At 41.8% G+C, this 13,862-nt stretch overlaps 2 protein-coding genes across 2 annotated transcripts; one reads left to right on the top strand and one right to left on the bottom strand.

The window, feature by feature from the left end:
• Nucleotides 1-1,124: 1,124 nt before the first annotated feature.
• LOC306737397 (mitochondrial glycine transporter B-like) lies at nucleotides 1,125-7,989 on the top strand (the record flags this gene model as incomplete). Its single annotated transcript, XM_079219128.1, has 8 exons — nucleotides 1,125-1,139; nucleotides 2,341-2,421; nucleotides 3,262-3,386; nucleotides 3,889-3,973; nucleotides 4,075-4,254; nucleotides 6,332-6,500; nucleotides 7,241-7,404; nucleotides 7,515-7,989. 8 exons carry the CDS (start codon nucleotides 1,125-1,127, stop codon nucleotides 7,635-7,637), a joined length of 942 nt encoding a protein of 313 aa, XP_079075254.1. The 3' UTR covers nucleotides 7,638-7,989.
• Nucleotides 7,990-9,328: 1,339 nt separating this feature from the next.
• LOC306737497 (snaclec agkisacutacin subunit B-like) lies at nucleotides 9,329-9,688 on the bottom strand (the record flags this gene model as incomplete). Its single annotated transcript, XM_079219230.1, has 1 exon — nucleotides 9,329-9,688. The coding sequence occupies one exon, from the start codon at nucleotides 9,686-9,688 to the stop codon at nucleotides 9,329-9,331; it is 360 nt and encodes a 119-aa protein (XP_079075356.1).
• Nucleotides 9,689-13,862: the final 4,174 nt, after the last annotated feature.

Genomic DNA, 13,862 nt, shown 5'->3' with positions numbered 1-13,862 from the left:
GTTTACTAGTTTCATTAAATGCAGGTAAATAGCTACACAAATGTTGGCTAATGTACAGTACGATATACACTGTACTTTTCATACGCGGTACAACAGCGACACCCTGAGGCAAAGTTTAGAGATGCAATGAATTACACTGTTTACATATCTGCTTGTTTAAAAAAAACATACATTTAAACAAAAAGCAGAACGTGTACTTTACATTTTACATTAGTGCCTTACAATGCCGATCTCGCACATTAACCACATTCCCCCCTCTGACCAAACCAACCAACGTGAACTGATGTGACTCGGTGACACGACGCTGCGCTGGAGGTGAACTCTGCCAGTCAGACGCAGCAGCAAGGAGCGCTAACGTCAGTCACTGTCTGCCGTTTATGAGGTTCAACAGCTTTTAGGACCCGCGGCTGAGCATTACCACCGTTAAAGCGACACATTGCAGCAACGAGACACGTGAAACAACGGGACGTCACGAGGGTCACTACTAGGGTGAGCTAACACCGACATTAGCTAACGCTAGCTGTTGGATGCACGTTGACAAAGTTCTGCGTTCAGCCTGGAAACAGTATTTACAGCCGCGAGACTCCTGAGAAACTTCCGCAGATTGCCATAGTGCATACTAAACATGGCGCTCCTGAAGTTAGCAGACGTGACCATCACCTCCATCAACCCTTGACACGCACCGGAGACAGGTGAGCGGAACTAGCATGCTAGGTTAGCGAGCTACTGTGGCTAGCTAGTCAAGTAACGTTAGTGTCTTTGTCTAATGGAAGCCTTTAAACGGAAACAACTGGATGTCGTAGCTGACAGGTTTGCCTTTAGAGTAACCCACGCTGTTGTAACCAGCTACATCAGACTCGGACGTGTCCGGCTGGTGACCGTTAGCCTGTCATGAGAGGCTGACGTCATACCAACGGCACATACCGGCACTCTGACAGCTAGTTAGCAACGCTAGCTTGCCGGTACAGGCTTCGTGGAGACTTTGCAGTCCACCATATTGTTTCTGAAATGTGACTGGCGGCTGTCATCTGATTTCACCCCTCTTTTAGTAACGTTGGCTGAACTTAACCAGCTTCAAAACGGCAGCACCGGGGGAGAAGCTGGACTCCGCATCCAGGTCCAAGATGGAGTTAGCAGCGGTGAGTTGCACCTGCAGGGTCTCCTGCCATGTTTAAGGTCATCATACAGTCAGTGGTCTCAACCTGTCAGTTAGAGGGTGAATACATATTTCATATATAAATATGTGTGTATATATTTTCCTGTACAAATAAAGCAGCTGAAATATAACCAATTTAAAAGATGTGTGTGACCTTTTATAATAATATTTAGCAGATACACATGTTAACCTTTGGACAGTCCAACCAAGCTACCAGTGGTTGGTTAATGATAGAAAAGAAACACCCAGTCCAACCTGATGGCACAGCAATTGGAGGGAGAGAGGGAGAGAGGGAGAGGGGGAGAGGAGGAGAGAGAGAGGGGGAGAGAGAGGGGGAGAGAGAGGGGGAGAGAGAGAGAGAGAGAGAGAGAGAGAGGGGGAGAGAGAGAGAGAGAGAGAGAGAGAGAGAGAGAGAGAGAGAGAGAGAGAGAGAGAGAGAGAGAGGGAGAGCGCATCAGCAGGTTGCTCATATTGGTATTTGAGACTTGCCTTTCCAGATCCACATTGGATGCCATAAATGCATGATTCTTGATCTTTTAAGACTTATCTCCTGCCCATGGAAAGCCATGCCTGTTATTTTTCAATATTTTCAAAAAATATGCCTCTCACAATTACTAATTTTGGTGCTCAAGAGATAACTGAGTGTAGCTTGAGAATGACAGGAAACACACTATGACACTTGTATGAGGATAATAGCATAATAATGCAAGAATAGCCTTTCAAAGAGCAATGCGCTCTTATTTCTTAAAAATATGCAGACATTAATATATAAAGATGCATTAAATAAAACAACACAAACAAAACAATACATGAAATGGACTCTGTTATCTGTTTTTTATTTTCTTTCTCTAAACACACACACACACACACAGACACACACACACACACACACACACACACAGAGCCATTTCATGACTCATGCTGTTTGACAAAGATGCAATTTAGCAGTGAGCTTTGCGGAGGGGAGCAATACAGATGTGTTGTTGTGTCTCAGAAAGATAAAGATAGAATTCCATAGGAAAACTCCGGCTGGATTAAGCGTTTGCTTTGGCTGTGCTTAGGGTGGGGGTAGGAAGAGAAGCAGGAAAAAAGCCATTGTGGGTCAGCAGTGGAGAGAGGGAGGGAAGGAAGGAAGGTTTGTGAGAGAGATGGACGCGTATTTTATAATATGCTATTTGGAATAGCAGCACCACAGAGAGAGGGAGGTGAAAGAGGGCAAAATGCAGAAAAAAGAGGATTCTCCAAGCAGAGTACTGGGTGGGAAGGTAGGAGTGTGTTTGTGAATAATGTGTGCATTAAAGTGGCACATGTGTGGAGACGCTAAATCTAGTAATGTGTGTTGTGTGTGTATAGCAGACAGCTTATGTATGGTGGAGACATTTTATTTTGTCTTAATTGTAGTTATTGTTATGGCCTTATTATAAATATTATCTTTGCCCTATTTACATAAAAGTGTTGACCTTAAAATGCAGCTAAATTTAGTGTCTGTCTGTCCATCCATGTTTGTGTCTCATGTTTGTCCATGAGGCATGTAACCTGTGTGTGTGTGTGCGTGTGTGTGTGTGTGTGCGTGTGCGTGTGTGCGCGCGATTGTCTCTGCACATCTCCATCATCTCCACTGTGTGGAACCTGGCCTCTGCTCTGTGCTACAGGCTTGTTTTTTGTAATGGAAATGTCATACAAGCATATTTGTATTAAAATTAAAGTCCATTATATGTTTATGAGATCATCTGTATTTTGGGGGTACATTTATGTTGTCTCCGTATTGTATAATGCAAATATTTGTTTGGATAATATTTCCATGCCCTTTCGAGAGAGTCTGTGGCATTCCAGGAGAGGTGACCAAGGGCGAGAAAGATGTTGAATGTCGCATTTTCACATTATGCTTTTTACACTGTGACTAATCCTTTATGTTTCTCTTTGTCTTGTCTGTCATCCTCCAACACCTCTCTCTCTCTCTCTCTCTCTCTCTCTCTTTCTCTCTCTCTCTCTCTCTCTCTCTCTCTCTCTCTCCATAACTCTGATTTCTCTGACCTCGTCTCTTTGGCATACCTCCATCTTCTCTTTCTTTTCATCCTTCTGTCTCTCTCTGTCATCATCCTCAGGCTCACCCAGCTCTCAAAGCCTTTATGTGTGGCTCTCTCAGCGGCACCTGCTCTACGCTGCTCTTCCAGCCTTTGGATCTGATCAAGACACGGCTGCAGACCCTGCAGAACAATGCCAAGACGGGGTGGGTGGGTGGGTGGGTGGGTGGGTGGGTGTGTGTGTGTGTGTGTGTGTGTGTGTGTGTGTGTGTGTCATGTGTATGACCATGCAAACTCAATGTCCACCACACATTCTGCTGCATGCCATCAGACGCATGTACTTGAGCATGTCCCTAGTGTTGTCTTTCTTTTGCGCTACCTTTTTTCACAACATGCTCTCCAGATACAAAATGACACAAACACAGCCTGGCAGGATCTGCTGGTCTGACCCATATAGGGGAATTAGTCACACCAGCACTGTGTAATCATACTGTCAGGCCGCTAGATTGCAATTAGCCCCACTGGGAACAGGAAATGTTAACGGCTAAAAATGGGTTTTTACGTTCAATAGGTTGAGGCATTAGTTAATTTATCTTTAACGGTCCAAACTGTTTATCTTTGCCTTTTGAGTGCCCATATGTCTTTTTTTGTTTTCATGTTTGCACTTTTTGAATGTGTCTGTAACTATTCCTAAATTTCTTCCTGCAGTGCACCAAAGCCGGGGATGTTTACCATTTTAATCAAAGTTATCAGGACAGAGAATTTCTTCAGTCTGTGGAAGGGAGTTACACCAGTGAGTAACTGGCCGTACATTTCATTTTCAACATTTACAAGACTTCCGGCAGTTATAAATCCTGTTGTAAATGTTGAACACAAGCTATTTCTCTCTGGCAGTCATTTGTGCGCTGCATCCCCGGCGTGGGCATCTACTTCAGCACCTTCTACTCCCTGAAGCAGCACTACTTTCTGGAGCGGGCACCCAACGCTGGCGAGGCTGTTCTGCTCGGAGCGGGTGCCAGAACTGTGGCTGGTGTCTGCATGCTGCCATTCACTGTCATCAAGACACGCTTTGAGGTGAGCGGCCGCTTTATACAATTTTTTTACACTGACGGACCTCTGAGCCCTTCTGACCTGAGATGTGCTGCATGATTGGACTTTAACGCTTCTCTGAACATCTTCTCAAAGTCACATTTGAATTGATGTTGCTGAATTGTTAACTAGGCAGTTTACAATTCAAGTCAATAATTTGTCTTTGTCATCTGTTTTTGAACCAGTTTCCAATATCTTGTTACGAGCAGTGTTCCCTCTAAGCTGTGCGCGTGCGCGGCCGCGCAGGCCAGTCGAAGTGGCCGCGCAATAGATTTTTCAGACAGCGCACATTTTTCAGACCCCATCCTAAGTAAACTGTCAAAGGATGATACAAAAGAAAGAAAAGTCACGGCTAAAAATACAGAGTTTAATTCTGCGCGGACGTATTAATTTGCTTTCACTGCCAACGATGCTGGCTGACCTGTCTGCTTGATATGTGGCGAGAAATTAGTAAATAACAAAATATTTTATGTTGAAAGAGTCTAGAACAAGCACACAGCATTTTCTGAAATGTATCAAAATATATGCCTTTTTAAATGGAAACGCAGTAGTGTGGATATGGCCTATTAATTAAGTTATCACATGAAAACCATACTTAGCATTCTAGGTGCAGTGGTGAAGAGCCCGGGGAGCAAGTGCGGGTTCACTGTCTTGCTAAAGGACATTTCAACATGCACACTGTGAGGAGGACGGGTATCGAACCTGCTACCTTGTGGTTACAGGACGACCACGCTATCCCATGAGCCATACATATGAGGAGGGATCAAGGCTGGCATAGATGTGTGTTTAATTGACCTCAATGTAGCTGACACATGACTATTGTTTTCTCTCCTCTTGATAGTTATAACAGGTAAAAACAACTTTGATACTTTTATTTTTGTATATATATCATTATCAGTCATAACCAGTGAACTAGTCATAACCTCCCCTTATTGAAGTTCAACAAAGATCCTTTGAGTTCAACTAAACTGACTGGTAAAACACCATCATTAAAATGTTCCCAAAGTCCAGCCATTATAAAGGATATTGAATAAATGTCAACCTTGTATACATATTGATGCATTTGCTGTCATCTCTTTGAATCCCCTATGGCTAACGCAGGCTTGTGGTCATTTTCGGCAGGTCGCGTGGTTGCGAATTGCTCACAGTGCTGAAATGTGCGCTCAGAAAAAAAAAAATTGCTCAGTGCTGTAAAAAATTAGAGGGAACATTGGTTACGAGCCACTTTGTTTTCTGATGAGATTTCCTCCCAGAAAAATAGGCCTTTCCAAATGCATAGGTGACAGTAACTCTAAAAATATTGATCCAACTAAGGTATTTTATGACCACTCAAGCCACAAGAATGGAAGCTACTTTTTGTGGGGCCATTGGCTCACCAATAGAGGAGTCTTATTTTCTAGTTATACTAGTGACTCTTGAGTATGGAGTCTTCTTGTCTGACACAGGAATATGCCATATCTCCAGGGAATGTATCTGTATCTCTGAGTAAGAGACGTTGTGCCCGATAAATGATCATTACACCTAGCAAGACAGTTAGTGTCTGTAATGAAGTGGAGCTTCTAATGAGGACCAAGACATGTCTGGTATGAACGGACTCACTTTACTTTCGAACTGCAGTATTACAACTGTTAAAGCAATTCATAACGCGCTCTTGCACCCGACATGTATATAATCCACGTAACATCAATCATTGTTAGCGTCAAAAAGCACGTATCATTTTACTTCCTGTCTTCAAAGTAAAAGCACTTCCTGTTTCCATGGTCTTCACAATAAAAGTAAATCATGCAATCAAACAAGTTACAACAGTGTCTGCAAGTGTGTCCCATATTCATATTCATTTGATATATTTCTAGCAAACTTTATACCCTCAGTGAAACTGATTGTGCAATACTGTTATCATAATTGTGTGCCTTTTATTTTATATATTTTCTTATACTATTAGCATTTATAGCAATTCTTTTTTGTATTCTTAATTCTAATTACATTTTTATTTTACCTTAAGTTTATTGTAATTCTGTGTGTAAGGAGGACCTAGCAAAATAAGCTTTTCATGTTGTTTCAGAGTGGCTGTTACAACTATGTGAGTGTGGCAGGAGCTCTGAGGAGTGTGTATGAGACGGAGGGAATCAGGGCTCTGTTCTCAGGGCTGACTGCCACGCTGCTCCGAGACGCCCCGTTCTCTGGCATCTACGTCATGTTCTACAGCCAGGCCAAGAAGACGCTGCCTCAAGGTGAGAGCCGCACGGCATCAGCTCATCAAAATGCAGGTCATTCAAATTCGAAGTGCTGTTTTCTATATCGAGATCTGATGAGCAGCGGGTCGTCTTAAGTGTTGTCCGTGATTGGTTTAGGGCTTTTGAATATATGTCTTCAAACGGTTCTATACACGACAACCGTGGGGTTTCATGCACCTGTTCTTTTTAACGCATTTTCAATTGATTAATAAAAAAATCTGAGTGGAAATACCAGAATTACAAAAAAGCTGAAAAATTGCAAAATGTCTTGGCTGAGTTGGAAAAGTTGGTGTATTGATTAAAAGCTAAATTCAACCAAGTGCAATAGAAACAGGTGAATCAATCATGATGTACATTAACTTAAATGTCACTCGCCACTGAAGATGGAAGAATAAACGGATAAACACATCTTTTCTCAAATACATGAAATTAATACAATATTCCCATAATTTTCAACACAATTTTCCGACTGTTTGAGGTTTGACTGCCGTCATGTAATAATCGTTTAATGGCAGCCAACTGGACAAACGGCGTCACCAGCTGATTATCTCAACGTGCCTAATTGATCGCGCATTATTACACTTTATTTTGCCACTTTATTTCTGGACATTCTGTAAATATTTGCGTTTGATTTGGACAGAAACCTGACCGCCGTTTGTGTTCATTTGAGTACAACAACTCTTTCGTGAAACATGCTCTTCTACTTTTCTCCTGGTACCCGGTCTCTCGTCTCTCAGAGGTGACATCGGCGCCCTACGCCCCGCTGGTGAACTTCAGCTGTGGGGTGGTGGCAGGCGTCATGGCGTCGCTGGCCACACAGCCAGCGGACGTGGTGAAGACCCACATTCAAATCAGCCCGTCCCACTGGAGCACCACGGACGCTATCCGCTACATCTACACGGTGGGTTTTACTCGCCGCATGTGCACTTCATTTTCAGGGAGAAACACTGCTCATTCTTGTGACTACATCGGCCTCATACTGATCTTTCCTGGTCTGTCCTCTCCCTCTAGGAGCACGGCATGGCCGGGTTTTTTCGCGGGGCTGTCCCCAGGTCTTTGCGTCGCACCCTGATGGCGGCTATGGCTTGGACTGTCTACGAACAGCTGATGGCTCGAATGGGCCTCAAATCCTGAAGATCATCACTGACTAGCCACATGAAACCGGATGAAATATGAGAGATAATAACATACATTATTTTCTTACCGAAACGAACGAAGAAAAAGGGAAGTGAAATTACTCATTCCTCCTCTCGCTATTTATGTTAAGAAGAAAAAGGCTCGGTGACTGTGCTGTGACGAGGTATTTTTAAAATGCTGTCAAGACAACTGGGACTCTCAGAAAGCTGGCTGGTGTGCGTACCATCTGCTGAGGTAACCAAAACTCAAAGCACTGCAGAGAGAAGAGCTCTGGCTTCTGCCATATTTTGGAAACTTGCATTAGATTGCGCAATGTTTCTTACTTGCCAATTAACAAGCAGACTTAGATTTGATTTGACGCAGGCTCAGACAATCACAAGTGCTCACACCGCTGCATTACGGGAAGAAAATTACAATAACGACGTTTGTTGCCATACAACCATGTTGCCCATCAACTATGCTAAATAAGTTCATAGACAACTGTGATGCATTTTGTGGCTCAGCATAGTGAACCCAGATGTGATTTTTTTTTTTTTTTTTTTTTTTTTTTTAAAAAGAAGTATTGATAGTCCATCTGAGCTGAAGGGAAGTAGCAGACAAACATTCAGACCTGGGATTTCAGTCAGATCAGGATTTTGTGGATTCGTATGAGGTTTTTTTTAATTGGAATTTTAAAAAATTAAGATAAAAACAGCAATGCACTTTGCACTTTTCCCTCCACATTAAGTTAATAATTGAATGACAGGGGGAAATTGCTAACTTTACTTCAGATTTAGTTTCAGTGTCAGTCACCTCCGGTGAACATATTTCCAAAACTTTGTGAGTGAAGCATTGCTTAATCGTTGTGCATCTGTGTTTATAAAAGTTACACAGAATCATTGCTGGAGAGATGTGCACATTTTCCGGCGTCGCCTTGACTTTGTAAATATTTGACTAGATACAGAATTATTGGTTGTAACAAACGAAGGCCCTATTTTTATGTTCATTGTACAGTCCCCCTTTGCCATAAATATTTATTATTGTTGATATGAAAATGATTATTATATTTCCATAGTGTTTATAGAAATAATGCCAAATGGAAGATCTCATTAGTGGAGGAGATTGAAGTCTCGATAAGATGACAGAAAGGTCACTAGTGTTTTCTGTGTATCTTCATTCACACATGGAAGTTTTACCTTTTGATTATCTTCATGAAATCACCACTCCTGTAGTCTTTGTTGATCCTCCGTTGTGACTATTTAGTTTATGGCCATTGTTTTTATAGATATTCGATCTGTGTGTGTGTGTTTACTCAGACAGATGTCGTGCCTGGCTGGTTTTTAATGTCAATAAATGTTCCTCTTTTTCAAAAATGTTTTTTGACTTCTTTTTTTTAATGTTACAGATAGCAACTGTTATATTAACCAACATTTACATAAACACTCACAAATATTCAACATTTGACAATATTTTAAATATACAAAAAAAAGCTTGCCATTGACAGGTTTGTGGCTCTTAACATACATGTGCCCTTTAGTTTCTAAATGGACTTAAAATCAAACACCAACTTGCCCTTGTCATAATAGTACAAATGGTAATAATAGTATTTGTACAAGGCAGAAATGAAAGAAAACTCTATCCTGTAAAAAGATGTGAATCACACGTTACCTTGAGTGAGGCGTTAACAACATATGTGACATGAATAACATTTAATAGCAGATGAAGTTGAGTTTCTCCTGGCAGTCCCGGTTCTCCCACAGCCCCTCTTTGTTTAAAGCTCCACAGCGGTTCCACATTGGACACTGGTGGTCCTGATCTGGCCTCTTGTGCCAGGCCTCATACTCCAGAGGGTCCCCGTTCACCCACAGCCAGCGGTCCCCCAGGTAACGCAGGCCGATCCACACCCGGTCAGTGATGAGACGGGGCTCGATCTCGCTCAGGGCCAGAAGGCGCTCGGTCTCAGAGACCAGACTTGTGAGGTCCTCGTGGTTCTCTCTGCAGTGCTCCAGAGCCTCCTCCCAGGTCTTCTCCTCGTCCACCACAGTCAGGTGGAAGCAGAAAAAGGGCATTAGAGAAGACCATGGAAAATTGTGCCATCCATCCCAATCTTTACATTTTTGCCAACAAAGAGAACCAGTCCACTGATCTTCATCGGGGTCTGGTTCGTTTGAGGCTGTATCCCACGGTATGTTTGATGCGATTCCTCCTCCTGACCACTTCCACTGCGTGTCATTTTTGTAGAGACCGAACCAGGACATCGCAAGCTGGTTCCCCATTGCAATTTTCAGTCTCTCTTCAACCCATGGTCTAGTCATGGGGGACAGATCGGTGTGATGAGATCTGCAGTACTTTTGAGCATCAGGCCACGAGAGGAGCTGTGTCACATATACATGCTTCCCATACTTAGCAGACACACTCGCAATAAAGAGCATTATCAAAACCACCATCTCCATGGTGGTGAAGTTTACAGGTAATGACAGAGATGAGTGCGTAGCGTTTTCTGCTCAAGGAGAAGCCTGTGCGTCAGGTTTGGGTCGTTGAATGCGGCTCTGGCTAAACGTTCGTTGGTTGCATGCGTAAAATATGCAAAATTAAATCTTGATATCTGCCTTGTCCTCGTCGCCTCTGGGTGGAGTCGCAGACCACATGTTTCCTGTCCCTCTCAACTGTTCATTTATCAATAACGACCAAATTAAATACCCTCTTCCCTACAAAAAAAGGAAAGCTTTACAAAGTGACACAATTGCCAAGCTTAATATGTACGGAAAATGCAGTTTTCCTTCTGAAGGGGGCCGCTCCACACAATGGCTTTCTTTTGCCATGGTTGACTGCCAGAAGTCAAATTAACCAGGATACTGGTTTGCAATTCAACAACTGAAGTCTGTGAAGCCTCCTCGTTTTGCTTAATAGGAAATGTATTTCCATTTGACCTTGAAAAACAGGTGATGGAATCAAGTCCTGCTTGAAGTCACGATATCCTGTCACGCTGTTTGACTTGGATCAACATCGCACAGCATGTGTGAGCCATCAGATTCTCTGATGTAAGGATCAAATTTAGATAAAGAAGCGTGATGCTGAGGCGTAAAGACCCTGCAGACAGACCGACGTCACAGTTTGTAGTCACAACATTGTGATCACTGTAAAAAAAAAAAATCCTAATCTGGTCACTAAATCTGATGCGTCACATGTTGTAACATCATAAACAATATTTATAAATTACCAACACAAAAAGTCTCCAGCCACGCTGGCAGACTTGAAGCTGTACTCGGCAGTCCTTTCAGCTAAACGCTAACGTTAGCAGCTATAATGTTCACCATGTTCACTTTAGTGTGTTCGCGAAATAGTAGTTTTTGCAGGATTTTGGTCATAAACCAAAGTGTTGTACAAATCAAAGTGTGGGCCTGATGAAGAGGAAAAGTCAGGGGATGAACAACGTCATTGGTTTCATCCTCTGGGGACCATGATTGTCACAATAGGCAAGACATTTAATAGTTGTTGCAATGTTTCAGTGGCGGATTGAGCAACTTCCCCATCCATAGAGCACGGTCAGAACCAAGGTGTGGGCACCAAACTGTGGTCCACAGATCAAAGACAATGACATGTTTTGGAGTTTCTAAAATCTTCCGAACAAGAGTGATGGCTGCAGAGCTTCATGTCCTGTCCTCTGATGAACCCTGAGAGGAGATCCGATTGTTTACCGTGTCTGGCATTGTCTGTTTGGCAGAACACGAAGACTGACGAGACAGTGTCACTGATTGACATAAGGCGGCAGTGTTTTTCTCTACATTTCAGTGTCTCTGTGTCACTTTATGTAAACACAAGTTATAACATAACACACCTTATTAATCATAACTGTGTTGTAAATTATTTGAACTGTAAAGAAAATCCAATTGTCATCATGAACTAAAACAACAACAACAACCTATAAATACTTTAAAAGTGGAATGTCATAATTTGTATGCAGTTTAGAAATAAACAAAAAAAGGACATTTTATTGGACAGACACAGGTACAAAAATGTCACATTCTTCCCTGCAAAAGTCAGTCAACTTTGACCAAATTTGATGCATAAGACTTTTTCAATTTCTTGCTCAGTGAGCCTGGTAAGATATATGAACACCTGGTAGAGTACTCAAACCCTAGTCCTAGTCCTCCAGCACCACATTTTGCTGTGATGACATATGAAGACTCACAAGATGAAAAATGATAGCGTGTGTCAATTATTGGATGCCTGGTGTAGCTCCCGGAAGAATTCAATTCAACAACTTCTCTTGTTCTCTAAATTTATTTACTAAGTGATCACAGGTAAAGTAATAGGCGCTGCAATTGCAAAAGCAGTGAGTGGTACAGTCAACACGCAGGTTGGGTCAAGAACAACTGCCCCCCAAACGGAAGTGGGGCCTTTCATACACAGGTTATCGTCACAGGTTCGTCTCGCCTCGTCCTAACATCTGATTGGCTCTATCCTGTCAAGAGGAGGAGAATCCCGTGTTCTCATCGTTTCTCACAAGACTGGAACGACCAGTCTGCTTCCATAATGTCAATATACTGATAAACCTGTGTGAGTGTTGAAGTGCAAAGCGTGGAACCTTGAGGAACGTTTCTCACAGAAACTTCTCACAGAGAGTATCTGTTAAACTGACCTCGCACAACCTGAACTCTAATAGACAGAAGAATAATGAAATGCAGAATATCTACAGAATATAACAATTTATATTGTCAAAACAACACCAGATTTGCTGTCGCAGCTCATAATAAAGAGTGGACAGACTCTTCCACAGACAGACCTGTACGTCTCTCATAAGGCCCACAACGCACCAAGCAGCTGCTCTTTGAAACAGCAGAACATAAAAAGAAAGGAAAAAAATGTAAACAATAATGAATAAATAACTATACTTTAAGAGAGCATGTCACTAAATATAAATAAAACCTGTGTTAGTGTTGCGTTGGAGTGTCATGTTACCCTCTTGTTGTTATTTATGTGTAACATCTACTGAGTACTGCAGGAATCTTTTTTTTAAATGATTTGCATAACTCATTTGGAAAGGGGAAATATACTTCCAGACAGAAGGCACTGACCCATTAATGAATAAATGAATCAATATATATCTCACAAACATTTGTAACTTTTCACATTCTGAAGATGATTATACCAAGTGTAACGTGTCAATTAGAGCAGTGATTCTCAACTGGTCTGGCTCCGGGACCCACCATCACCCCTGAATGACAAGCCGCGACCCAAATCGAGGAACATTCTCAACTTATCAAATGTATTGAATGAAAAGATGGTGCAGTTTGAACCTGAGATAGTACAGGACATGTATGCCAACACAAAAACAAGTTTAAAGATAAACCAAAAGGAGCAGCTGGTGGCGATGCTAGAGAGGGAACTATTCCCTTTTACACTCAATTAGCTGCATTTGAATTAAAACTAAAAAGTGCATCTTCAGGACACAAGGTATTACAACACACATAACAATTCAGAATCTTCAGCCATTTTTAAACAGACTCAACAGCTTTCATGCACAAACAAAAAAGTCCAACACCTAAAAAGTAGTTTCAAAAAGATTCAAATGACCTAACTTTAACTGAGAATACACACTCACTGGATCTATGACAAACACTTTACTATGGAACAAGTCACTGTCTTGGGGAGCAGCTTTTCCACAAATTCAAAATAAATTAAACAAAAATTGCAGTTCAAAAGGATTCACATATACAAAATTAACTTTTCTTGTGATTACCTCATCAGTAGGTAAATACTGAAAAACATTGTGCTTTACAGAAAATTAAGCAGCACTCAATTCTCCTCACGGACCCTGAGTTTTTTCCTGTCATGCAGGCAGCGCCATCAGTTCTGAATTTTATATTCAATAGGCTGTTTAATTAAATTATCCAAACAACATAGAGTCTCCCCCAATCAGGATGGTTTGACCCAACCACACGCTGCTGAAAACATGCAAAACAAGTTGAAACCAGAGCCGGGGGAAAAAAAACGACACTCCGCTGCATAAAAAAGTCCCTTCAGAATAAAACCACAGGATGAAAAAAGAAATATATATGTATATATTTATAATTTTATTTTTTCCCAGACAAAGACCCGTGACCCACTGGAAACGGGTCCCACCAGTTGAGAATCACTGAATTAGAGCCATCATTAGAAAAGCAGGTTCGGAGCGAAAGTTAATCATTTTAAATGAAATGTAATGTTAAAATAGTTTAGTTTTTTTATTATCTTGGAGAT

The sequence above is a fragment of the Taurulus bubalis genome (genome assembly GCF_910589615.1).
Source record: "Taurulus bubalis genome assembly, chromosome: 6".
NCBI lineage: Eukaryota > Metazoa > Chordata > Actinopteri > Perciformes > Cottidae > Taurulus > Taurulus bubalis.
Note: the sequence above shows the minus strand (reverse complement) of the source record. Positions and strands in the feature narration are given on the sequence as shown.